We start from the raw sequence: 26,594 nt of genomic DNA, 5'->3' as shown, positions 1-26,594 counted from the left end.
TCAGTACTGCCCATGGCGTGTGGTCTCCTAATGAGCGATTTAATCCATCAGCCTGAGAACCATCCCTGGGCTACTTGCTTTTTGTGTGGTTTCTGGCATCTTTAAAAATAAATAAATAACAAATGTTGAGATGTGGTTACCAAGTGCATGGACTACTTGGATATTTTCCCCATAACAAGCATCCTTTGGTAGGAGGGAGCCAGGCGGTGGCTGGAAGTGCAGGCTCGTGGTCCAGTCAGCATGTCTCCTCACATTCCTAGCTGTGTAACTCCACGAGGTCAGCTCATCTCTGTGTGTCTCCGTTTGTCCATCTGTGAAATAGACCTCAATGAATAACAGTCTTTCTTGTGAGTTTGGCTTGGGGTCATCATGAGTTAATATCACAGAATTGAGATTGGCGCCATGCTAACAATTTTATGAGTGATCCCAGCTTCGTCTTGTCTGTACTCAATGCTATCAAACTGCCGGGGCTGGCTGGTGCCATCCTTTCCTTTGGAGAAAGTGGCTGTGTCCACATCTAAGGTCTTTTGTAAATGTAAGGTCAGAGGTTAGACACCCAGCCAGCCCCTCCTGGTATGAGCCCTATACATACTAAACAACACGATGTCCAAGTGAGAGCTCCAATCTAGTCACTAGTGTGGTCAGGATCTGTCACCAGCCTGGACAACATCCCTAGTCTCAAACAGACATGATGAGGCTGTGGCTTAAAACACCAGGACCCTGTGGCATCTGTTTCCCAAACTCCTTAGGGATTTTCTGGCAAAGAGGAGGGTGTGGCGGATGGTGGGAAGCAAGTCCATAGAGACCTAAAAGCTTTGGAAAGAACTAGTTTTGCAGAGGAAGAAGCCAAGATTTCAATTCCCAGAAGGCACTATTGCCCACAGTGCTGGCTGAGACTGAGCTAGCCTGTTGGTCTGCCAGTCAGCAAGCTTCCCTGGGAAGACCAGGGTCCCAGCTCCACCTCAGGGAAACCTATCACCATGCACTGGCTCCACTCCTCCAAGGAGCAGAACATCGTTAGGCCAAGCCCAAACCTAGCAGGGAGAAGATGTCCATGGCTGGAGAAGAGTTTACAGATGGCTGGCCTGAGGCTCAGAAAACAGAATCTAGGGCTATGGGGGAGGCGTTTAGTTGGTTTGGGGTTTTTGTTTTGGGGGTTCTGTGTGGGAGATTTTTATTTCGTTTTGAGATTTAGGTTTGAGAGTCAAGGCAGCACCATGTAGCCTTAGCTGTCCTGGGACTCACTCTGTAGACAAGGCTGGCTTTGAACTCATAGATTCACCTGCTTATGCCTCCTGATGGTGATTAAAGGTGTGTGCCACCACATCCAGCTGAGGCCATGTTTCTAACGACCTAGTCTTAGAAGCTCAAATCGGGACCTCCCTGTCCACTTCCCCCTCTCAGCCATGAGACTCTATCTGACTTGAACATGTAGAGGCCTTGTGTGTGCTGCCACATTCTCTGTGGGTTCATGTATGCCGTCATCTCTGTTGTGTCGTGGAGTCTTTCACCACCTGTGGCTCTGAAATCTTTCTGCTTCCTCTTCTGCATGAATTTCTAAGCCTTGAGGGGAGGGCTTTCATGAAGACATTTCCATTTAGGAATGAGTGCTCCAAAGTCTCTCACTTTGTGTGCATTGTTCAGCTGTGAGTCTCTAAGTGAGTTCCCATCTTCTGCCAGAAGAACCTTCTCTGATAAAGGTTGAAGGAGGCACTGATCTGTCGGTATGGCAAAATGCCAGTAGGAGTCATTTTAGTGAAATGTTCCTTTAGCAGAAGAGCAAAGGCGGGGTCTTCCCTTAGGTCTATGATATATCTAGTCTTGGGTTCTTGGCCTCTTCAGCAGTGTCATGTATGAATTCCATCTCAGAGAGGGGGCCTTAAATCCATATTTTTTTAAAAAAAGTGGTTGGTTACACCCATAACATCTGTGCCACTGCTGCACCAGTATACCCTGAAGGCAGATCACTGTTGTAGATCACAGTGTTTGTAGTTTGGTGATATGATTGCCTTTCTCTTCCAGTAGTATGCAGAGTACTGTCTGAGGTCAGGAACACTAGTCAATGAGAGTGAAGTTTCTAGTCAGGCACCAGTTCAACTTTTCTGTGTTCGATGACCATAAGTGTTATCTTCAACAGTAGAGCATTACCACCAGAACCCCTTATTTTTTGAGATAGGTCCTCACTGACCTGAATCTCACCAGTTAGGTTGGCTGGCAAGAAAGCCCCAAGGATCCACCTGTCCCCACCTCTCCTGCACTGGAATGGTACATGTACATCATTACCTAACTCCCTATGTGATCTCTGAGTCACCAACTCACCTGGCTTTTTACACAGGTTCTGGTACCCTGACTCAAATCCTCATACTTGCATAGCAACCATTTTGCCAACTGAGTCATCTCCCTGGATCTTTTTTATTATTTTTCTTTTATAACTACCTTGTTTCCCACAGCATAATATCTCCAAGGTTCATCCATGATGTAACATGTCTCAGGACTTCCTTCCTGCTAAATTTCGAGTCCCACCTCATTCTGATATGAGTTACACATGCTTTCTCACCCCCAGAGAACAGGATGTGACTCAGCCTTAAGCAGGAAGGAAGTTGTTCTACCTTCTGGCTGTTGTGTCTGGGACCATTTCTTGGTTTTTCTGAGCCTCCACCCCATCTGTAGAGAGAAAAGAGTAGAGAGAGAAGAAAGCCTCTCATGAAATGATTAAATAGATTCAATTAGAAAAACTACACAAAAGTCTCTGCTCTGTGAGACTGGCAGGAGAGAGAATCAGGTTAGCGCTGGGACTGAGTGGCCAGGGACTGGTCACTGAGTCTCTGCACAGCCCAGCTAGATGAATAGCTACCCTACAAGACAATTGATAAGCCAGATGCTGATGAAAATGTCATTAGAGGAAGTAGAAGTGGGAGATTTAGGAACTCAAGCTTGGGGGAAAGTGTATATTATTGTCCCCTTTTGACTTGGGAAGGTAACTCAGTTGTTGAGTTGCCTGGCATCCATGGGGGCTCTATCCTCAGCACCACACAAACCTAAAATGGAGGATAAGGAATTCAAGGTCATCTTTGACTATATAGCAAGTTCAAGAGCAGCCTGGGCTACTGTGAGATCCTATCTTAAAAATAAGTAAACAATAAAAAAAAGTTTTCCATTGTGTCTGCACTTGAACTCCTGGAGTTAGTTAATGTGGCCACAGGCATCCTGAGTTATTCAGCCTTGATGTGAAGCCCTGGATGGCATGTGTCACACCAGAGACCTCAGGACTGCACAGAGCAATCCCACTCCTAGACTGCGCAATAGCTTTGAAATGCTCAGCTTTTGCCTTCTGAAGCCCAGGTTTACCTGTGGGTGGGGATTAGGGACACGAAAGAGACCTCTGTTTCCCATGAGGTTAACCTTGCACCTCTGTCCTCCCTAAGGGTGAGGAGCTGAAGTCGAGGCTCAACAGTAAAGCACTTGTCTTAGCCTGTGTGGGTTCCTGAACTCCCACCAAAAACAAACGAAGGCAAAGATGTACTTGAGAGTGTGACCAGCACCTGGACCTGGCAGCTACCTGCCCACAGGTGAGAGCTGCTGGGCCTCTATGTGCTGGGGGAAGCAGAAGACTACACTTACATGAAGACCCCGTGCCCGTGTGTGACGGTCTCATTCACCTTCGTGCAGTGGGGGAGAAACAAGGGCAAGAATCGCTCCGCTCCTCAGCCCCTAATGGTCTTGTGTCTGCTTTGAGGTCTGGAGCTTGTGGATTGCCAAGTCTATTCATCCGAAGGTCTGCAAGATGCCTGTGGCCCAGAATAACTCTGAACATGACACAACACGAGATCATAAACTTAAAGCATTGAAATTGGGGGGTAGGGTCTTGTTTTTGTTTTTGTTTTCTGGTAATTTGAGTTGGTGGTTATTGAGCATAGACTTCATGGATGACAATATTGCATTGTAGTGTCAAAATGTTGGACATGCCTGACTAACAGCTATATGAACAGAATAAATGGGAGGAAATAAGAGAGGCTGAAGCTTCTTTATCCACATGCTTCTCTGCCACCTTCCCTCAGCCAGCATCCCCTGGTCCCCCGCTAGGCTGGGAACTGGAGACAGACCTGAATGAGAAGCTGGCAGGAGGCAGAGCAGAAAGGACAGACTTGTGGAGTCCGAGGGAGACGGAGGGCGAAATGAAGATGCAGTCTAGGTTAAGAGTAAGGGAGGGAGGATGCAGCAAGAGGACTCTGAGGTACCAGCTATACAGCCGGCTTAGGTACTGGTAACGTCTTTACCCCTGTGAGGAAATCAAGTAGGAGGCGAGGTTTTGGGAGCATCCTGCCTCCACTTAAAGTTGAGCATTTAAATATGAATCTTAGAATAAAGGGTAGACCTGTTGGCCACACGAGTGAATCCCATGAAAGCTTCCAGAACCTGATTGTGACCAGCCCTGGAGTATGTTCCCACCGTTCTTCTCCACATAGGCCCTTTCATCTGCGAGTGGCAGCCAGGATGGCAGACTACATCCCCACAGGCCCTGCTTGCTTAGTGACATCCCAGCCTTGGCCTGCTGGGAGTTCTGCAGTAAGATCCCTGGTGACAGGGCATCCCACCTGCCTGGACAGCTGCCTACTCTGCTGCACCCCTCTGAACCATGCCACCCAGAAGAACCACCCAGAAAAGTCCATTCATTCCACCACCTCAACAAAAACAAATCTGGCTTCAGTTAACCTAGACAGGGAATTTCACACTTGTGCTTAGCAATGACCATCAGATGCCATGTTGTTGGTTCGGCTTCAGGTCTGGTCATAGCCTGGTTTATTTCCCACTTGGGCCTGCTTTCCTGTGCCCCACAGCCAGTCTTCTGTGGTCTGGCAAGAGCCCCCAAAATTGGGTCTTCTTGCTCCACAAGCAGAGAGACATGGCACCATGCATGCTGATGGGGTTCCAATCCCCACATACTCTCTTTCCCTAAAAACAGATGCATTCATAGAGAATAGAAGGCCACCAAGGATGCTGAGTGGCCCCCAATCACCAGGGTCTAGTTATTCTGTGTGGCTGGCTCACAAGGTTCTCAGATCCAGCAGCTACAGACAGGGAGGGCACAGGAAGGAGATAAAGATGAGAGTCTGGGTTACAGTAACTTGAGACGGTGAGACACCTACATGGAGATATCAATGAGGCAGCTGGTCACACACCCGAGAGCAGATGCCACAGGCATTGGCCTAGAGACACCCCATAAGCTTTAAATTCCATTCAGGTGCTAGTAGTCATTTGTCATGGTGGTGTTGGACTTAGGGCCTTGCCAGAGAAATACTTTAACATGGTTTGTCTGAAATTTCAACACAAACTCTGACCTCAAAGCCTGTGTCCTGAAGACCAGGGTCTTTGATAGAAATGTCTATCCTAAACACAGAGCTATGGGATAGAGTGCCTTTGGCTCAATTTGTGGCTTTTCTTTTTTCTTAAAAACAGACTGGCCTCAAACTCAATGTGGCCAACTCTGAACTCTTGACCCTCCTGCATCCTCTTCCCAAATGCTGGTTTGTAGGCCTTGGCCACCATGCCTGGTTTATGCAGGGCCATGGATCAAGCCCAAAGCTTCATGCATGCTAGATAAGCACTCTACCTACTGAACAACAGCCTCATCCCTGCATGTCTTCAATCCTTAAGTGTCCTTCAGCCATTCTGACCTGAAACCCTCAGCCCACGAGGCTAGGAAGACATGTGTTCTTTCTCACTGCAGAGATCTCGTTATCCAGCATGGCCCTGTGGGGCCTTCCCATCCAGAGGAACACCCCTCCCTCCCTGTCTCCTAGAATCTTTCTCTTCTCCTGATTCAGAGCATCCCTTCACAAAAACCAGAAGCCAGGGCCGGGGTTGCTTCTTTGCCGTGTACTTGACTCCTTGGTCCGGGATACACCATGAGCAGCTGCTCAGTCAGAAAGAAGGCAAAAGAAGCCCAATGGGTTGGTCACTTTCTTCACTGCTGGGTTGAAAGGCCTGACAGAAGCAACTCAAGGAAGGACAGGTTTGTTTTGGCTCACAGTTTGGGGGTACAGTCCATGACATCAAGAAAGACATGGTGACAGGAATTTGAGGTGACTGGTCACATCGCATCTGCAGTCAGGGAGCAGAGAGCTGAGGGCTGGAGCTTGCTCACTTTCTCCTTTCTGTGCAGTCTGGAATCCCAGCCCACGGGATGGCGACGTAACTCCAAAGTGATTCTTGCTTCTCTCAACTTGACAGTCGGTATCAACTGTCACATCCACCAATCCTAATTTTGCCGTGAACCGCTCCGCCTGGTCTAGGCTCTGCATCTCCCCCTGATAGGTCTGAGAATTCTTGAGGGGTTTTGAGACTGGCTTTGCATAAAGAGCAGTGCCTTGAAAGGCAGTCACACCCTGCCCCTCAGTGCCCACCCCCCAGCGCCAACATGGAGCCTGCTATGCAGTGAGCAGGCTAGGCAGACAGATACAAATGCTGCGCCGGGAAATTTTATGTCAACTTGACACAAACTCGAGTCACCAGAGAGGAGAGAATCAGTTGAGAAAATGTCTCCATAAGACTGAGTTATGGTCAAGCCTCTAGGGCATTTTATTTCTTTTCGGGGATGGAAACTCCAGACAGGATTTCTCTGTGTAGTCCTGGCTGTCCTGGAACTCATTCTGTAGACCAGACTGGCTTTGAACTCACAGAGATCCCCCTGCCTCTGCCTCCCAAGTGCTGGGATTAAAAGTGTGTGCCACCAATGGCATTTTCTTAATTATTGATTGGTGGGAGAGAGCCCAGCCCATTGTGGGTGGTGCCACCCTGAATTGACAAGTCCTGGGTTCTATAAAAAAGCAGTCTGAGCAAGTCTTAATGAACAAGCCAGTAAGCAACACTCCTCCGTGGCCTCTGCATCAGTTCCTGACTCTAGGTTCCTGTCCCACTTGAGTTCCTGTCCTGACTTTCTTTGATGATGAACAGTAATGTAGAAGTGTAAGCCAAATAAACCCTTTCCTCTCCAACTTGCTTTTGGTCATGGTGCTTCATCACAGCAATAGTAACCCTAGGTAGGGCAAATGCCATTTGCAAAATTCAACCAAGAGCCTGGAGACATAGCTCAGCAGTCAAAAGGCCTTACTGCCCTTGTGGAGGATCAGAATTCAGCTACCAGCACCACTTCAAGCTGCTTACACCTGCCTATAACCCCAGGCTCCAGGGGATCTGATGCCCTCTCCTGGTCTCTGTAAGCTCTTGCACACATGTGTACATAAACTCACACAGACTCACACAGACACATAAATAAAATTTGGGGTTTTGGTTTTGTTTCAGGTTGGGTTTTTTTGTTTGTTTTCTGTTTTGTTTTTCAAGACAAATTCTCACTACGTAGAGCAGGTCAGCCTGGTCCTCAAAGAGACCTGCCACCTCTGCCTCTAGAGTGCTGGGATTAAAGATGCACAGCTCGGGGGGGGGGGGGGGGGGGGGGAGAAGAAACAGGCAGAGGTGGCACATGCCTTTGACCCCAGCACTCAGGAGGGAGAGACAGGCAAATCTCTGTGAGTTTGAGGCCAGCTTGAAGTTTCAGGAAAACCTTGCCTCAAAAAAAAAAAAAAAGAAGAAAGAAATAAAGAAAGGAAGAAAGAAAGAAAGAAGGAAGGAAGGAAGGAAGGGGAAAGGAAAGAAAAAAAGAAAGAAAGAAAGAAAGAAAGAAAGAAAGAAAGAAAGAAAGAAAGAAAGAAAAATTAATTCATCAACAAGTACATATAGCTTTCTGTCTGTGTGGAGCAAGCAGACTTAAGAGAAGTGGACAAGAAGGCAGAGCCCAGGGCAGAGGGACACAAGCGATGCTTGCAGTGGATTCTGCCAGTGCCTCAGACCCCACTGTCGTGCACGACCAAATATGAGAACCTCAGATTCAGGGCACAAGGCTTCTCTCTTTTGATGTCCAGATCAGTCAGGCCTGGAGACTGACAAGGGTGGAGGGCAATATAAAGTGAGAGAGGCTTAAGCATGTGGAAGGAGGCCTGGATCAGCAAAGAACGTGTAGTGTTGTGCCTGTGACCACACTGAAGCACACACGTGTGTGTGAGCAGTGACTAGGGGTTGAAGGGTGGAGGTTCAAGTGAGCGGTGGAAAGAAGTTAAAGGGACAGCATAACCTGGAATATCCTGACCGTGGCAGCATTGATTTTTTACCTTGGGGGTTTTGTTTCATTTTACAGAACAATGTGGTGCATTGGCGGGGGGGGGGGGTGAGCTTTTGTGAGAAAACTCTCGCCTTCAGCCTTATCTTTCTCCCAGGAATGAAGTTTGTCCCAGGAGGGACTCTTAGCCTGGAGAGGACATAGGAGTGAGGAAATGAATAGCAGTGGGTGACGTGTGCTGTGCGCAGCAGGACCTGGAAGAACAAAGGCAGGGAGTGGCAGAAGGAAGAGGGTCTCTCCTCCGCGTCCTTCCACTAGCCTGGGGTGGGGGCACTCTGCAGGTGTGGATGAGTGAGCTCAGCCAGCTATGCTGGTGGTGGGGAGCTGGCGGCCAGAGGCCACATGCATATATACTGGCTTTCCTTCTCAATGAATCCATCCTTGTTTTCCTATCTAGGTCCCCCTGGACGGCGCGGCAAGCCTGGACGAAGAGGCGACCCCGGTGAGTCAAGTTTTCTTAATTCCTAAGCCTCCTAAGAGACGCACCATGGACCCTGCTCCCAGCTGGGGGTGTCAACTACCTATTTCCTGGTCCTGGATCTTGTCTTCCTTATTAAATGCCAGCTACTACCTCTGGGTCACCCTGTCTCATATCACTTTCTTGGCATTTACAATCCCAAATTAGCCCCTCTCTGTCCTCAGCTTCCCCCTGAATCTATCTCAGTTCTTCATCGCCCACTCTAAAACAATTCCTCTCTATGACAGCAGGCAGAAACCTTGCCAGCTCTCTGCCATGAGACCATCACAGGATGCAGGTCTCCTGTAGGTCTCAGCTTCTCCCAGACCCCGCCCCTCCTCCCTTTGGCAGAGCCAAAGGTTTTCAGCACCTTCCTCCATGCAAACCTCAGGCTCTCCTGCCCCAACAGCCATCTCCCCCCTTACCTTCATTGCATCCAAAATGAATGTACTCTGCAGAGCCCCTCAGAGCTCGCCCTCTCCTCCCAAATCCTGAGCACAGTTCCCTAGGAATCATCTATTCCTCACCTTCTCACATCTATGACAGCATCTTGGCCAAAGTAGCTAATGGCAACATGGCTACAGCAAGACACTTCACTGTCTTTATCTTCCTTCCTTCTCTATTTCTTTTCTTCCTTTCATCCTTCTCTCTCTCTCCCTCTCTTCCTTCCTCCCTCTCTCCTTTCTTTCTTAGTCAGCTATCAGAAAAAAATCAGGGAACCAGAAAGTGGCTTTAATGGCACTGGCTGCTCTTAAAAAGGACCCAAGTTTGGTTCTCAGCACCTACATTGGATGGCTAACAACCACATCTCCTACTTCAGGGGAATCCAGTGCCCTCTTCTGGCCTCTGTGGTTACTACACTCACATGTACATTCCTTCACACACACACATTTTTAAGTCAGTTTAAACGCGGATGTGCCCACATTCCCTTTGGTGTTCATTTGTACTTTCTTGAGAGTACACAACATGTGTTATGAATGAATGTTAATCATCTCAGATCAACTGAATGAGTTTCAGGCAACTATGTACGTAGACAAACATTCAGAGCTGTGGGTGGGATTAGTGCAAAGTCTGTGCATCAGATGACACATTTGCTGCCTAAAGATGTAGAATTTTGTTTCTCAATGTGATAGATTAATCATGGATAGGCAATCGAAAGCAGTCTGGTACTGCTTCAAGAAGACACTTCCTGGTTATGTGCTCTCTGAGCTAATGATCCCATGAGCATGCATTAACTGCTGAGAGGTGCAGAATTGCTTGCTCCTCCCTGCCTTTGTCTTCCTTGACCCTTACTGCTAACCCTGAGTGTTTCTGGCTCTGTCCAGTCAGTTCACACACACACACACACACACACACACACACACACACGGCACACCCATCACGGACCTCGACATCCCAGTCTCCGCAGTTAGGTACCATTTGCCTCTTAAGTGAGTCTGCCCTTGGCCCTCGCTTCTGTCTCCATACAGCATCCCACTCCTGTGGCCCCAGCTGCCCCAGAACATTGATGGTGCCTTCCTCCATCGGGCCCCAGAGAGTATACATTACCCCTCAAACACAACATCACCCTGTCTCCTCCCCAGACATCCCTGCCACTGGGAAACAACATCCAGCCACTCACTTCCTCTGCAGTATCCCTGATCCTTCCCCATACCAAGTCTCCATCTCTTCATTTTATCTCACACATCTGCTTCCTTCTCTGTCCTCCTGGCTACAGCCTCCTATAGCTCTCACCACCCACCCTGTCCCCAACATGCAGCCTCCCTCCGGTTGTCCAGGGCCTTGTGACCTCTGAACCTTCAAGTCCTCCCCTGGCCTAGACAAGCTTTTTTATACCTGAGCTCTTACAGTGTGTTCATTCTCCTTATCCTCAAAAATCAGACTCAGGTGGCTCCTCTAAGAAAGCATTCTGTAACCTTGTGCCTGGGGCTACCCACACCTCCAGCATCTGGCATGAAAACACATGGGCATGAGTATGTGCAACCATGCCGTAAACAACATCACAGACAGGGCACAGTTGCGAGGAACCATGGGGCTGGAGGAAACCCCCCAACAAAAGGACCCTGGGCTGGCTGGGTCTGACAGAAGCCAGCAGAGGTTCAATAGAGGCTCCACTCTCCTCCTGGGAGCTGGGCCTGGGTTTCTTTTCCTTCTACAGAAGCCTTCCCGTAAGCTCCCAGGATGCACTGGGAGCCTGGCTCCTGCAAGCTGAAGGGGTTTACGTGTCAGAGAGCTAGTTCCCCTTCTTCTGCCTCGTGTGGCCCACTGCAAACCCTGCCTGGTGCTCGCCTCTTTTGGTTCTTGTTTTCTTCCTACAAAGGTTTCCGTGTCTTTCACTGTCTACTCGCTGACGTCATTTCTGGCAGGAGATGAGAAACTCTGCCACCTTTTTCGGGACAAAATATAATGTGCCTCAGTTTACTCAGAAAAAAAAGACATTACAGGGGCTAGGGAGATGGCTCTGTCAGTAAAACGCTTGCAGCTCAAGCATGAGGAACCAAACTCGATCTCCAGCACCCTTGTAAAATGCCGCAGTGGCCTGCATTGGTGATCCCAGTGCTGAGGAGACAGGGACAAGCAGACAGGTCCCTGAGTCTGGCTGGCCAGCTCTGCAGAATTGGTGACACATGCCCACGCATGTGCACACAGACACAGACACACACACACACATACTCACACACACACACAGGCCAATGAAAAGACCCTGTTTCTAAAACACTATGGATATTGACTGAGAAATGACACTTGAGGCTGACTCCAGCATCCACATGCACATGTGGGCATGTGAACACAGCACACATATGAACGCGTACGTACCCAACCCAGATACAAATCTCAAATGACATCTCTCCAAAGAAGATGTGTAAATGGCCAGCAGCAGCTGCATGTGGCGGGCATATAATCCCAACACTAGGAGACTGAAACAGGATGATCCTAAACTCAAGGCCAGGCTGGGCCACATAGTGAGTTCTCGGTCAGCCTTTCTCAAAAGAAGAGGAGCGGAGAACAAAAGCAAAAATGTCCAACCGGGAAAACATTTTCCTCACTAATCATCAGGTGAATGCAAATCAGAACTGTGGGATGCATCACCTTGCCCGCTAGGGACAGCTGTGGCCAAAGGACTGAAGACAGCAAACGCTGGTGCAGATGTGCAGAAAGGGAGTCTCCGCCCTCTCTTAGTGGAAGCACCTGGCAGGAATCAGTATGGAGTCTCCTCAGAGAGTTGTGTGACTCAGTGATCCCATTGACACACAGAAGAAACGATGTCCCGCTGTGGGGGAGGGCCGTCTGCACACCCCTGTTGGCTGTAGCACATTTCACAGCTCAGAAACATAGACAGCCTAGGGTCTCTGTGCCCCTGCAGCTCTGTGCTGTGTCCTCCAAAGCCCTGCATTTTACCCGATCCCCAGAGGACTGCGAGATGAGAATTATATTCTTACCCCCATTTTGCAGAATAAGAAACGAGGCTGCAAGGGCAGCTCTGTCTTGTCTAAGGCTGACCACTGAACAAGCTGACATCCCCCTCTGCAGCCCTCGTGTGAGCTGTTTCTCCCTGACAGAGGCAGCGAGAGTCACACAGAGCAGATAGATATCCCTCTCTGGTTGACTTTGGACGGACCTGGTGTTTATTTCTAGATACTTTCCCATACATGTGCTTCCTGGCATTGTCACCATCCGCTACGCAAAGCCGGCCTTTTCCTGTGCCCCTGGGAGAAAGGCTCTTTCGGAGTACTGGGACAGGATCTGACTGGAGCGTTATCCTCCCACAGAGAGTGTCTGCCATCCACGCGACCAGTTCATTAGTCTCTCCCAGTCAAAGCCTTTTCCTGGACAGCATCCTCCCTGCCCTTCAGTGTCCGCAGGTCCATCTGGTCCAAGTAAAATGGAGTTCTCACCTATTCCTGGCTAGTTTGCCACTGGAAAACCCAGCACAATGTCTGGTATGGTTGTCTGGGTCAACCTCCCTCCCACGGCAAGCCTGTGTGATGCTGAATTCCAGAGATGAGATTTGTACCTGATGTCCCCAAAGACTGGAAGCCTCCCTAGGGTGCCTTTTAAATAAGAGCATCTTCACCCTGTGGTCTAGTCAGTCTTGGGGCCATTGGCTCTTCAATGTGAAATGACGCAATGGAAAACTGACAGCTGTTCTTTTTCCTGAGGTCTCTGTGCATATGTGCGCATTATACACATATGCACATGTCATGCCCACACTTGTATGCATGTGAGAGAGAATGTGATCTAGTTCCAGCCTGTGCTCAGTATCTCCTGTGTTAGTGCTATTCGGGTTGCTTCACATGGATGTATGTATACACATGAGTGTACACTTGCACAAGTGTGTACACACACGTGCATGCACATGTGCACACACACACACATACACACACACCTTCAGTCCTCCTCAACATCCAGAAAGGCAGACGTGGGTACTCGCCACATTCACAGACACTAACTTCCATCCTACTTCCTCTCTCCCCTCCCCCTCCCTCCCCCCCCCCCCCCCCCCCCGGTCAGCTCACACTGCCTCTGAGTTTGCCAGCCTTATTCCATCTACATACAAACTCCGTTTAAAAACCCTTGGGTCACTCTCTTCCCTAGAGAGTCCTGAGAAACATAGCAGAAGGCCTTGAGCTCATGCAAGGAAGGATTTGGTTTCTAGGGGTGTAGATCCTGGCCGTGGCACCACACTGGAGCTAGCTAATACGTGAGCAAGGCAGAAAGCCTGTTCAGCCAAGGAGAGCAGGTAACAGGCAGATGAGGAGCAGTGTCTAAGACAACAGTAACAGTTGTGGGGCTGGTAACAAGGACAGTGACTCCAGCACCCTCAAACCACAAGGACAGCCACCACCTCCACTGTGTGGACCAGGCCCTGCCAAGTCGGCAGACACACTCTGCGGGAAGATCAAACTTACCTTTGGGAGACATTAGAGAAATGACTGACCTTGGGGGAGCCAAAGGCTCCATATGGATAGGGTGGGCTCCCAGACCCACCACCCACCTGTCAGCACCAAACAAAGCAGCTCACCCACCCAAGCAGTCAGTCCCCCTACCTCCCAAGGTGTGGGTGAACATGGCTCCCAGACTGGGAAGCCCTGGCAGGCCACAGACATTCTGTAGACAGTCCTGGGACTCACCAAACCCCCTACTTCCTCAGGCCAAGTCATCTGGCTCTGACTTAATTGCTCCCACATTCCGGGGATTAGAACATGTGTTTGAAAGCTGTATGCCCAAGGGTCAGAGAGCAAAACATATTGTGGAGCCAGGTTCGGGGTATGGGGTACCATGTGGTTCACTGGGGGATCTGAACCAGCCTCACTTTCTAAGCAGGGACCCCTGGATGACCTAAGCCATGTGCCCTCCCAAGCCATCTCTCTTGGGTTACCCACTGGCTACAGACCAGAGAATCTGCCTCCAGCGGCTGTGCCAAGCCGGTAAACTCTATAACAAAGTCAAATGTGAAGAGTTTAGCAGAGGTGCTGGCCCAACAGGCAGCTCCTGACGCTCTTGCTCTTGTCTCTTCAGTGCCTGTTTATTAGTGTGTGGACCTGCCGGCCCTGATCTGGGTGGGTGGCAGGGAGCCTGTCAGATGTCAATCACTCCAGGAAAGGCAAACAAGAAAGTTGGCCTTAATTGGACTGGGTCAGTTCCTCTAGTAACCTGAGGGGCAAGAACAGGAAGATGGGCCCAGGGGCAGGCACACAGACAGGAACAGACCAGCATGTTCATCTAGTCTCAAGACGGTGGTTAGTGAGTTTTTCCGTGGTGTTTTTCTTCTCTGGAATACAGGAAGCAAGGCCAATCACTGCGAGTTCAGAGTCTGTGCTGTACATGCTCTGCTCGGGCCCAGTCTAGACAGGGAAAACACAGCTGCTTCTATCAGTGGTGAGACTATTAACACATCTAGTGAAAACTCTTGACCAAATCTCCTACCTTCATGAACCATCTGTCACCCAGAAAGCTCTGTCCCTCCTCTGTGCCAAGCCTCTCCAGACTCTCCCATCTGCCTGATGCCACTGCTGGGCCTACCTGCCAAGGGTAGCAGCACTGCACCCCAGTGTCTACTCTGGCCTTTCTTGCAGCCTTCATCGTGTTGAATCTTCAATGATCCCTACACTGACCAAGCCCTCCTCTCTCCATCACATGGAAACAGACCTTGTGCTTGGCCGGCCTTCCCTCCTCTGCTCCATTTCCATCTCAGAAAAAGTCAGGGATTTGGAAGCATATTTCTAAACTTTTCCATCTCTGCTTCTCTCCAGCCTGCCCCTGCCTTGCTCTCTGATTCATTTTGTCTCCCACAAGCCCTAGTGGAACCCCCTGCCTGAGCAGGCCAAGCCAGCATAGGCCCCCTATTTTTGGTTCGTTTATTTGTTAGTTATTTTGTGTTCTAATTGTCTATTGAAGGAACACTCGGATAGGCAGGCCTGTTCATTTGTCCTCAATGCTCGGTCCTCTTCCTGACCCATGAGACTCCCAGCTCCCCATTGGCCGTGCAGACCTACTACTTATTCCTGTGACTGTCAAGAGATGCCTCATTCTACTGGGTAGGGTCTGAGGTGTGACAGGAACGGAGGAGTTGCAGGTTTGGTGGAAGCATACATTTGTGGGAGGTGCATTGCTTTGGGGAGCTGAGAAACCATCTTCTAAGATGCCCTGCCCCTTAACTGACTCTAGCCTTCACAACCATGGGACCCACCAATGCTGAAATCCCTAAGTAAAATGACTTTATATTTGCATATAACCTAACACATCCTCACAGATACATTAAATCGTCTCTCAGTACCTGATACAGTGTACATGAGAGGCAAATTGCTGTTCTACTTATAATGTCATTGAATAATGGTGATGGCCTATTCAATGCAGAAACAATTTTGTTCAAGGATCGTGTGCGTGTGTGTGTGTGTGTGTGTGTGTGTGTGTGTGTGTGTGAACGAATGATCAGAGACCAGAGTCAGCATCATTTATCTTCTGTGGGCAAGCCTCATTGTAGCCATCATCATAATTTCTAGACTGTTCCTTCAATCTCCTCATGTACATCTAACCCCAGAACTGGGCTATGGTGGTCCACCTCACTTCTACACAACCATAAATATCTCATGCCTTCATCCCCACCATTCCTTCTACCCAAAATGTTTTTCCTCTTTATCTCTCTCCTCCCTGGTAAAACCCAAACACCTGCTCATTGGACAAGTAAGATCTAATTCATATTTAGCTTTCCAGAGTGTAGCGAGAGTGAGCGCCAACCAGCCTCATGCAATGAACACACGAACCCACACATGTGGGAACCATCATTGCCTCCCACACGGCCACCCAGGCCCCTCCGAGGATGAAAATATCTCTTCTTGGTTCTGTGGCTGACCCTTGTCGGCAGGGCCATTGTGGGCAATATTGTGACCCCATTGAAACCGTGAGCCGATGAGAGAGACTGACCAGAGCAATGTTGACAGTGGCTCTTCTGCTTGTGTCTTGCAGGTCCTCCCGTAAGTGTCGCGGACTTGGTGCTGTTCTCCCGAAAGATAAGACATTTATTTGGTTCTCTCTATGAAATTAACTCCCATAGAATCAGCTTTTAGTGAGGGAGGCATGCGGCTTAAACACAAAGAAAAAGGCCAGGGATAAAACTCTCAGCTAGTAGACTGCTTGCCTGGCATGTCCAGCGTGTCCAAGCCCTGTGTTTGATCCCCAGTACCACACATAACACTGTGTGGTGCCAGGCAGTGGTGGTGCACGCCTTTAATCCCAGCACTTGGGAGGCAGAGGCAGGCAGATCTCTGTGAGTTCGAGGCCAGCCTGGTCTAAAAAGTGAGTTCCAGGAAAGTCAGGGCTGTTACACAGAGAAACCCTGTCTTTAAAGGAAAAAACGAAAAAGTCCTGTGTGGTGATATACACCTACAATCCCAGCATTTGGGAAGTTAAGGCAGGAAAATCACTATCCTTGGCTACATAGGGAGGTTGAAGTCAGCTTGGGCTACATGAGAACCTGTCTCAGAAATAAACAAACATAAAAGGTTCCATCCCAGACAGAGGCTGAATTAGTTCTTAAATAGCAGAAGAATTCCCTGACCTTGTCTTACCCACTAGAACATTCTAAACCAGCCTCTTTTCATATGAACCTAGCAAATCCTCCCCCAAATCTTCGGTGCCACTTAAAATATTAAATGCAGACTCCAAGTGTTCTGCGGCTGCTGATATTGTGGCTCCAAGACCAAGTTGGGCTCAAACACCAGGTCCCAGAGTTCATCTTTCTTCTTAGCCAGCACGTCTTGCTCCCAGCTGGGACTTGGTGAGCCTGGCTGACTGACAGAGCAGTTGAAGCAGCACCAGAAGTAAAAATGTCCCTACATTTAAAAGGGGGTGTAAAGGGGAGCTCTGAGTTTGCCTGGATCAGGAGCTGCTTTAATGGCAGCGACTCTGTGGCCCTGGAAATCCCACTCTGTCCGCATTATGGATGTGTCTGCCTCTGATTCCTCTTGCTGGGTTCTCGGGCCCAGATAAATCCCTATGCATCCATTCAAGCAGCACACTGAGAGTCAGCCAGAGCCAAAGTTAACCTTACAAAGGAATTCTTCTCAGCTGAGCCATTTTTCTTCTGACTTGTGCTTCCCATGAGCATCCCCACCCTGCATCAGCACCCTTCACAATCTGGTCACAATATCAGCACAGCTCTGTGCGTGCAGCATCAGTTTAAGCCAAAGAAAAGGCAGGCCAACAAAACCGCATAGGCTTTTGGCCACAAGTGCACTTCCTGGTGGCGTCTCCCTAAGGCCCCTCGGAGGCAGCTTGTGCAAACTTGTGCAAATGCAAAACGCAAGGGTTAAGGCGTGGTTTGGTTCTGGCTCTGTTGTTAAAATATTAAATGGGTTGAACAAACAGGAATTCTTTAGCTACCACTGCAGAGGGAGGCGGATGTCCCTGTGTGGGACGCTGTCTCAGGTGTCAAGTGGCCTTGAGCAGACCTGACCTGCGCTGGGGGAGGACAGAGAAACAGTCAGTAGCAATATCTGGTCCCCATATCTCTAGCTTCCAGAGCTTTCTTAGCTTAACCTGTCCCAGTAGGAGCAAGGATGAACTGAGAGCCTACTGCATTCCTCGTGGAAGGGACATTTCAGTCCCTCGTTTGGTCATAGTGGTTGTGACACATCCCTCCAGCCTTATGACCACATGTTCTCTGTCCTGTGCCAGGACTGACATGGAGGTGACACACATGGGTGCAGTGCCTTGATGGCTCTGAGGAAGGACCCTAGCCCCTCCCCCATGGCCTCTGATGGGAGAAGGTAGCTGTCCATCTGACCTACCAGAGCCCTGACTTCGTCCCCCTGAAACGACACACTATTGTTGGCAGCATTAGTACCCCACAAACCACCAGAGAACAGCAGGGGGGTTATGGCCGGAAAGAGTTATAAGCATTGCCATATGGTTTTCTGCCAAAACTCTGATTATTAATGGCTTATTAATTACCACAGGGGCAATCAGGACGAGATGGCTACCCGGTAATTGGCATTTTTTTGTTGTTGTTCTCTCTCTGCCTACTCCTTTTAATCTGGCGCTCTCCCCCTGAACCTTGACTGAGCTGTCTCACTCCAGCTTCTTCCTCCTGCGCTCCTCAGCTGCTGGGCTGGTCCCTTCTGTGGAAAGATCAGCGTGCACTCTGGGCAGACCCCCCTGAGATGCCTCCCAGGCAAAGCAAAGAGGCTTCCAAACAGCAGCTCTCCTTCCAGCCCAGTGTACTTGCTGAGCCTGGAGTCTGGCCCTGGCTGGCTTGGGCATACCTTCCTGGGAGACACAACTGGACCGCTTCCTAGTGGCAGGGACTCCCTGGGGTCTGACCACTCAAAATCAGGGAGCGGGTTAGTTCCAGTTTGGCATTTGTGGTATGAAAATGGGATTGATGTCCCTATCCAGAACAAATGAGTACCATATCAATGACAAGGACCTGAGGTGCCATGCTGCTGCCATCGGGGCCTTGCCAAGGTTAAGGAAGATGACAGTAGCTTCCAGAAGGACTGATGCCCTGGAACACACAGGGACCGAGTCAGGTGTGGTGTTACATGGCTGAGGCAGGAGGACTCACATGAGTTTGAGGCCAGCCTGATCTACATAGTAAGATTTTGCTTCATCAAAAAAGGCTTGGGGAGAGGATATTGGTGAGGCCTGTAGAACAGAGCTCGGGGTGTCTGTCAGAGGCAAGGGTTTATTCTATGCCTTCAGGTAGAAGAACTCAAGGAGGGAAATACCAACTGGCTCAGAAATCTGTCTAGAGTCAGAACTGGCTAGCAATGGCGATGTGGTCCCCAGCCCTGCAGGGCATGCCTCCCAGAAGGCTGGGGAAAGCAGCCTATCCTTGAGTATCAGGGAGCCCTGGGCTTGATTCCAAACCTACAGTTCCATAGCTTGCTGAAGGTGCACACCGTCTCTGAGCCTCCGTTTCCTCCTCTGGGAATGAGACCGATAAGGCCTCAGACACAGTATGGGAATTGAGATGAAATGTGACCAAGAGGTAACAATTCTGCACAAAGAACAAAATGAGTCGTATATAGCTCTCTGGGACGTGATAGGAACATTTATCTTGTGCCCAAAGCAACCCTGTGCTAGGTCCAGGCCCCTTTGGAGTCTCCCAAAGGGTGGCTGCGGCAGATTCCCCAGCGGGCATCTGACCTCTCAGACTAGAGCTCTACCTGAAACATGACATCCACAGAGCATACCGGGGTCAGATCCTGCCGGGTCCCAGAACCTCTTTCTGACTAGGAAGGAGTCGAGCCCCCACTCTGACTCCTGCAAGCAGCAGCAGGGATCTTGGGGAACCACAGGCTTTTGCAGGGTTATGTCCCCAGTTAAATTCTTACTAGCTGGGAAGGACTAGAATCCTTCTAGCAAGAACCTCTAAGTCCTAGCAGACTTTGAAAACGTACCCACCCTTCTCGAGGTTTCTCTTTAGGATACAGATTCTCTTCTGTGTGGCGCATTGCATCCCAACAAGCCCACTGTTGATTGAAAAATATATCATATGTTTAAAAAAAAAATAGTACCTGGTCCCTCCCACTTCCCAACCATCCTGGCTAAGAACAGCCTGCGGCAGAGCCTTGCTGTCCCCTCCCACACCCGCACACCCCTGCCCAGTCGTGACCTCAGAGCAGATACGGAGCTGCAGCCCCCTGCCACGGCCAGCCGCATGCGAGAGTATCTTAACACACTATCCTGGAAGAACCAGATCCCAAACCCCAAGCCCCGTTCCCACTGATGCTTTGCTTTGACGCCGTTGCAAAAATCCCAAAGCATACTCTCCAAAGTTGAGCCTCTCTGCACGTGCAAGGCCCAAAAGAAAGTAGGAAGTCTCTACTGTGTACTGTGAACATACACTGGCCCGGGAGCCTTCTCCCCTGGCTGAGAACATCAGAGCCACTGACTGATGGTGGCTGCCAGGGTGTCTGTCCCGACAAAGGCCTCTTCACTCCGCGCCATCCCTGCCTTCTTCCCAGGTCTAGGGGAGGGAGGGGATGGCAGGAAGCCAAGTGTGGGGTTAAGCAGCAGGTTTGAATCCATCTCTGCTGCCACTGGCTAGCTGAGAAGCCTGTAGTAGGAGACCCCACCCCTAAAACTGCCTGAACCTGGGACTCCTTTCTGTCAGTAGAGACTGTCCTTTCCTCAGGAAGCTGGGTTTCTGGTGAATGGAGATTCACAAGGAGCACTCATGACATGCGGGTCACGGCTAACCAATGTTGTCTAATGGGCCACCAAAGGCACTGTGGGAATTAAACGTGAAATGTGGCATATGACAGATACCTGGCCCAAAACCTGGCCCACAGAGGAGATCTGTGAGTTCTGGGATGGGGGCGGGAGTAAAGATTCGTGTGCCAGGAACTCAGGGGTCCCTATGTCCTGATGCAGGTAGTTCTCTGAGGAGGTCAGTGAAGGCCCAGCAGGCCAGTTGTCCCCACTTCCTGCTTGCAGGCCTGAAGCTCATGCAACTGCTCCTCAGGTCACCGTGGAAGCTGGGTCCAGTGAGCAATGAGGGGACCCGAAAAGTCCTCTAGAGAGCTGACATCACAGCCCACAATCACCTTTTCCAGCTGGGATATGGACTCCCGTTTCTACATTTTACTACCTGAGCTGGCCCACTGCGGAACTTGGGGCGTTCCTGTCACCAATGCTGGGTGCACACCTGCACTTGGTTCTGGTCCTAGATCTGGCCCTGCCACATGGGTTGTTTCCTGAGACCTGTGTGGGGAGGGGGTACCCGCTGCCAGAGAGGAAGCAGTCCCAGCGAAGGAGAAGCTAGACGTCACGGGCTACTTCTGCCCGTGACGTTGGGGTTCAGTTCCTTCTCTCAGCCTATGGAAAGCAGAAGTGCTCCAGCCGGGCTGCAACCCATGCTCAGGGATCAGTGGCTCCCGTGAGGTCAGCACGACTGCCCCGTGTTATATGTCGTCCATATGTTGGAATAGAGCACTATACTGCATCAGCTCGTTCATGACGATGAGCAATTACAAATTTAGATAATTTGGATGTGGTGCTAGGGGATTGAACCCAGGGCTTCATGCATAATAGGCAACTGCTATACCACTGAGCCATAGCTTCATCCCAACAGAGAACTCATGTATTCACACATGCTAGCACAGGTTCACTTGCCCAGCATGAACATGTAGAGACCAGAGATGGACTTCCATGGTCTTCCCCATCAGTCTTACCCACCCCCACCCCCAAAGTTGTTGTTTTTGAGGGGGTCTTTTGTTTTTGTTTTGTTTTTGTTTTGAGATAGGGTCTCTCAATGAACCCAGAGCTCGCTGTTTTGGCTGGATTGTCTGGCCAGGAAGCTCCAGGGATCTCCTTGTCTCTTCCCCTGCCCTCCAGGCCCCCAGAGCTGGCAGTATCAATGTATGCCACCATGTCTGACATTCACCTGGACATTGAGCATCAAAACCTAGGTCTTCTTGCAGGATGAGGCTGGAGCTCAGTTGGTCGTGTGCTTCCCTCGTAAAACTTGGAGTGTTGACGTACACCTATAAACCCACACTTGGGAAGTGAGGGCGAGAGAATCAGTGGTTCAAAGTTGTCTTTAGTTACATATTGAAGTTGAGTCAGCCTGAGCTACATAAAACCCTGATTCAAAGGTAAATAAACATGCCGGGCGGTAGTGGCACACACACTTGGGAGGCAGAGGCAGGCGGATCTCCATGAGTCTGAGGCCAGCCTGGTCTACAAGAGCTAGTTCTAGGACAGGCTCCAAAGCTACAGAGAAACCCTGTCTTGAAAAACCAAAACACATAAAATAAAATAAATAAACATGCTCTGAAGAGATGGCTCAGCAGTTAAAAGCACTTGTTCTCACCAAGGGCCCAGGTTTGGTACCCAGCACCCATGGTGACTCACAACCATATAACTCCAGTTCCAGGGTACCCAGTGCCCTCTTCTGACCTCCACAGGCATCAGGCACCCATCCATACAGGGAGACAAAGCACTCGTGCACATAAAATAAAGCAAATCTAAAAAACAATTTAAATACATAAATATTTTTTAGAATGGGAAAGAAGGGCCAGCGAGATGCTCAGGGCTAAAGGCACTAGCCGTGCAAACCTGACTGCCGGAGTTCAGTTCCCAGAATCCACGTAAAAGGAGGAATGAGAAACCAACTCCACAAAGCTGTCCCCGGACTCCACATACACACTATGGTGTGCATGCCTACACACATACACACCAACAAATAAATAAATACAATAATGACGATGTAATAAAAATATTTAATGAAGAAAAATGAGGAAATCTGCTCAGCGTACACCTAGGCATTTGGCTAGAAACCCAATGTTGAGATTGGTCGGTTTTAGGATGTTTGGCTGCCGAATTTTAGTGTTGGTATTTTTTTGTTTGAGGGCATCTTAGAGGCCCTGTTCATTTTGTTGGCAAACTTCAGGAGCGGGGAGGATTTTCTGGCCTGTGCTTCTTTCATTCATCCCTCTGCCCGCCCCACCCCCAGCCGAAACCAGGTCCATATGCATCACCAGTAGGAGTGACTGAGGGCCGGGGGCAGCAGGGGCCACCCACATCTGTGAGGCAGGTTATGGACTCAAGGGGGTCAGAGCTGACAGGGCTCCGGGGTCACTGTCTTCATGCCCTTCCTGAACAGAGGCTGTCTGTCCCTCGTGCCCCCAAGGGCTTGTTAACAGAACCTTATGGTTGCAATAAATGCATGTCATGTCTGTTGTAAAACATTTGGGAAATAGAGAAAGGCACACACACAAAAAAAAAAAAAGGAAAAGCAATCATCCTTCCTCCTACCACCCACAGACAATAAATCTCACTATTTTCATGTTGTTCTAGCATTTTTTTATATGCAACTTTGTTCCCATACTTCCACTATAAAACAAGGCTATAGGAACATGCTTCACTCTGTCACTGGATAGATCAGGAGACACTCCCACATCATTAAAAACTCTTGCAGTATGTAATGGTTACAAAGTATCTGATCACATGTATAATTTTATTTAGTCAATTTCCAAGTTCTATTATTAATATGGATAATTTTTCATCCTTACACTCAACATCCTGGGAGTAAGTGAAGGCTCATTTCTGTGATTATCTCCATAGAATAAATGCCTATAAGTTGAATTGTTGCACCAAAGGATTTGCACATGTTTAAGGCTTTTGATGTGCGTTGCCAAATTGCCCTCTGGGAGGCTGCACTCATTTACATTCCCACCAACAGCGCACAAATGTCGCACGTTTCTCCAAACTCTGGCCAACTGTGGGCATTATCATACTTTTAATTTATTTCAATATGATAAGTTTTTAAATATATGTCTATGTGTATGTGTCTTGTTTTAATTTAGGGTGTATTTTCATGAGACAGTCTTAAAAAGATGTAGCCTGTTTGTTAAATTTTGTGTCGTACTGCCACCTAGTGGTCAAGATTAGAATTGCAGGTATAGAGTTTAAAAATGAAAGGAGCAGCCGGAGACTAGCAGTCTTTACTGATCAACAACGGGGAGTTCTGAGCACCAGGCTTTGTGAATTATCAATGGTGGCTGCAGAGGAACCCCCTTCATGGCATTCCAGCCTTTGGGGATTTAATCAGCTTTCATATGTTAAAGTCTTTTTGGCATTTCACTAGTAGAAGACTTGATATCAGGCCTTGTGCTACACACAGGGAAGGCGCAAAGGCAAATCAGACCTAGTCACAGTCTTTTGACAGCTGGGGGTAGGAGAGAGAGATCATCAGGGTACAATGGAGTCATCCTGAAATTGTTTCTCACATCCCTTTCTTTCCTCTCTAAGATATGCATAGCTTCTACGGTGAAAATGACTTGGCTGTCACACAGTCTATCCTGCCTCCACTTCTCACTCTTTGAACAGAAGACACAAGACTGTGCCTTCTACTTGCAATAAGCAAATCTTGACTTTTATTCTTTAGAGTTTTCACGTTCTTCACTCTCGGCATTGAGCTTTCATGGCTTCCTGGCTTCCCGCTTACCTTCTGGAGGCAGTGTGAACAGTCCTGAAAACAGTGGAATGTACCAGAAAAAGAATAAAGGAGGGTGTGGTGAGGGTTCTGGGAGGCGATAACAGAGATGGTTGTGTGATTTACATCAATTAATCCAGAAGGACAGAATGTCATTTGGGCTGAGACTTCAATGACGAGACGCAGAGCTTCGCAGAGCTTCGTGAATACTCTCAGCAGAGGAAGCAGAGAAGGGGACAGGTCATGGCCTTTAGAGCCAGCTTCATGAAGCTCCACCTGAGGCCAGGATGGGAGGAGTAAGTGGCAGTGAGGTGGTGGAAGAGGAAGAAGTGTCCAGAGGATGGAGAGATGGCTCAGCAGTTAATGGCTGCTCTTGAAAAGGACCTGGGTTCCGTCCCTAGCATCCTTATCAGAGGCTCACAACCCCCTATAACTTTAGTTTCAGGGCATCTGATGTCTTCTTCCATGGGCTCATAACTGGCGCCACATGAACTCATGTAGGCACGTGTACATATACACAAATAAAAGAATCTTTAAGGAGGAGGAGTGGTGGTGTCCAGGGCCTGTGTGCAGAACCTTGTAGACTGAACGGAGAGGCTCATTAAGGCAGCAGGAACCAAGGGAACAAAGAAATTTCACTCTGTTTCCAATAAACACTTGTCCCCAGAGACAGCTACCAAGAGTCTAAGACCGCACCACCACCACCCCAGTCCCATGCCTCCTATACTGCTAGTGCATCCTTGAAGCCATCAGAGTCCCCGAAGCAAACTTAACCTCTGTCCCCCACATGTGTGCACATATATGTATACAAACGAAAGAGAGAGATGGAGGGGGAGCTTGTGTAGCTCACAGTTCTGCAGGCTCCAAGTCTAAGATTGAGCTAGGGCCTTGGTTCTGCTCATCTTCCGGACTCACTGTGGCAAGCATGGGGGTGGGGGGGAGGGGCGCCTGGCTTCCAGTTCTCTGGATCCTGCCAGGGCCCTGCTGTTCCTCGTTCTTCACCGTCTCTGTTCTCTCTCACCCTGCTTAGAAGTCAGCCCAGTCTGCACACCACACCACTCCCAAACACTGAGTTCTCTTAGGTTGCTTCACTTCTACACAGCTCATGCCCCTGGGCACACAAGGGAAGCCAAGGCCTTCATCTTCCACACCTTCTGTCTGAGGGATGGCCTCCCATGCTGAGCAAGCATGGGCGCTGTGCACACAGAAAAAAAGACCCGAGAGAGCAGGCCACACAATGTGGTCCTGTGTGTCCAGAGACAGGGAATATGAGCAATGGGCTGGGAAAGGACAGGGATTGCTGCAACTCAGCCAGCTCTTGCACCCACCTTCCAGTGGAGACTGATGTGCTGCAAATCCCTGCATAATTCTGGACAGGTCTGAGTGGGTTGGGCATCTCCATTCCAGAATCTGAAATGCCCCCAATCAGAAGCTTGCAATGTCAACAGGATGACACAATTGGAAAATCCCACACACAACCTGTAACAGCCACAGCACAGGTACAGAGGCCAGGGAGATGGCTCAGCAGTCCAAAGGCTTGTCTCAAGAGCATGAGATCCAGAGTTCAGAACCCCAGAACCCACTGAAATGCCAGGTATGTGTGATAGCATATGAGAGGCCAGCTGTAGCTTTCACTTCAGAGGGAGAGACAGGCTCACCAGGGCTGGCAGCCCTGGGGTTTGCTTAAGAGACTTCCTCAGTAAATGAAGTGGAAGAGTGGTTTAGAGCAATAGGCTCCTGATGTCAGCCTTGGGCTTGCACGCACGCACACACAAACACACACACACACACACATACACACACACACACACACACACACACACACACACACATATATATATATATATATATATATATATATATATATATATTGGAAACATTGCATCCAATCACCTTCAGAAGCATAGCATCATAGCACACACCTCTAATCCCAGTGCTTGGGAGACTGAAGCAGGAAGATCAAAAATCTGAGGGCCGCCTGGGCTACACAGAGAATTCCAGGCCAGCTTAGGCTATGAGTCTCTATCTCAAAACACCAAAAACTAAATTATAAAAATAAAATGAGATTACTTTTGGACTCGATGTATAAAGTATATATGAGCCATGTGCAAATTTCACATTTAAGAATCAATTTACATCCTAAGCTATTTTATCATGTGCTTGCGTAGCCCAGGCTGACCTAGAATTTCCTGAATAGCCAAGATGACCTTGAACTCTAGTCTTCCTGGCTCCTTCGTCTAAGTGATAGCAGTATAGATATTTGCCACTGAGCACGCCAGGATGTGTGTGTATGCGTGTGTGTGAATTTAGCTTTTAATTGCACACTAGGTGAACAGTCTTCCACTGGGTGTACCTGCAGCCTCCTGCAGCACTTCTGATGAGCAGTATTTGGAAGAGGGTCTCCCTTATTTCCTCCACCATGTATTTTAAAGGTGGCCCCGCCTCAGGGCAGGGGTAGGAGGAAGAGGACCTCACTAGGAGGAGACTCCAGTGGTTTACTGACAAAGATAGAATTGAGA

At 49.1% G+C, this 26,594-nt stretch overlaps 1 protein-coding gene across 1 annotated transcript in view; it reads left to right on the top strand.

The window, feature by feature from the left end:
* The window catches only part of Col23a1 (collagen type XXIII alpha 1 chain), a 287,023-nt gene that overhangs the window by 216,440 nt on the left and 43,989 nt on the right, over positions 1-26,594 (top strand). Inside the window, exons 3-5 of the mRNA XM_087910673.1 lie at positions 8,571-8,615; positions 16,098-16,105; positions 18,089-18,115. Of these exons, the coding sequence (XP_087766799.1) occupies positions 8,571-8,615; positions 16,098-16,105; positions 18,089-18,115 (80 nt within the window). The remainder of the gene's footprint in view (positions 1-8,570; positions 8,616-16,097; positions 16,106-18,088; positions 18,116-26,594) is intronic.

This window comes from Myodes glareolus, chromosome 9, assembly GCF_982192425.1.
Source record: "Myodes glareolus chromosome 9, mMyoGla1.1, whole genome shotgun sequence".
In the NCBI taxonomy this organism is placed as follows: domain Eukaryota; kingdom Metazoa; phylum Chordata; class Mammalia; order Rodentia; family Cricetidae; genus Myodes; species Myodes glareolus.
This window is presented reverse-complemented; position numbering and strand designations above follow the sequence as displayed.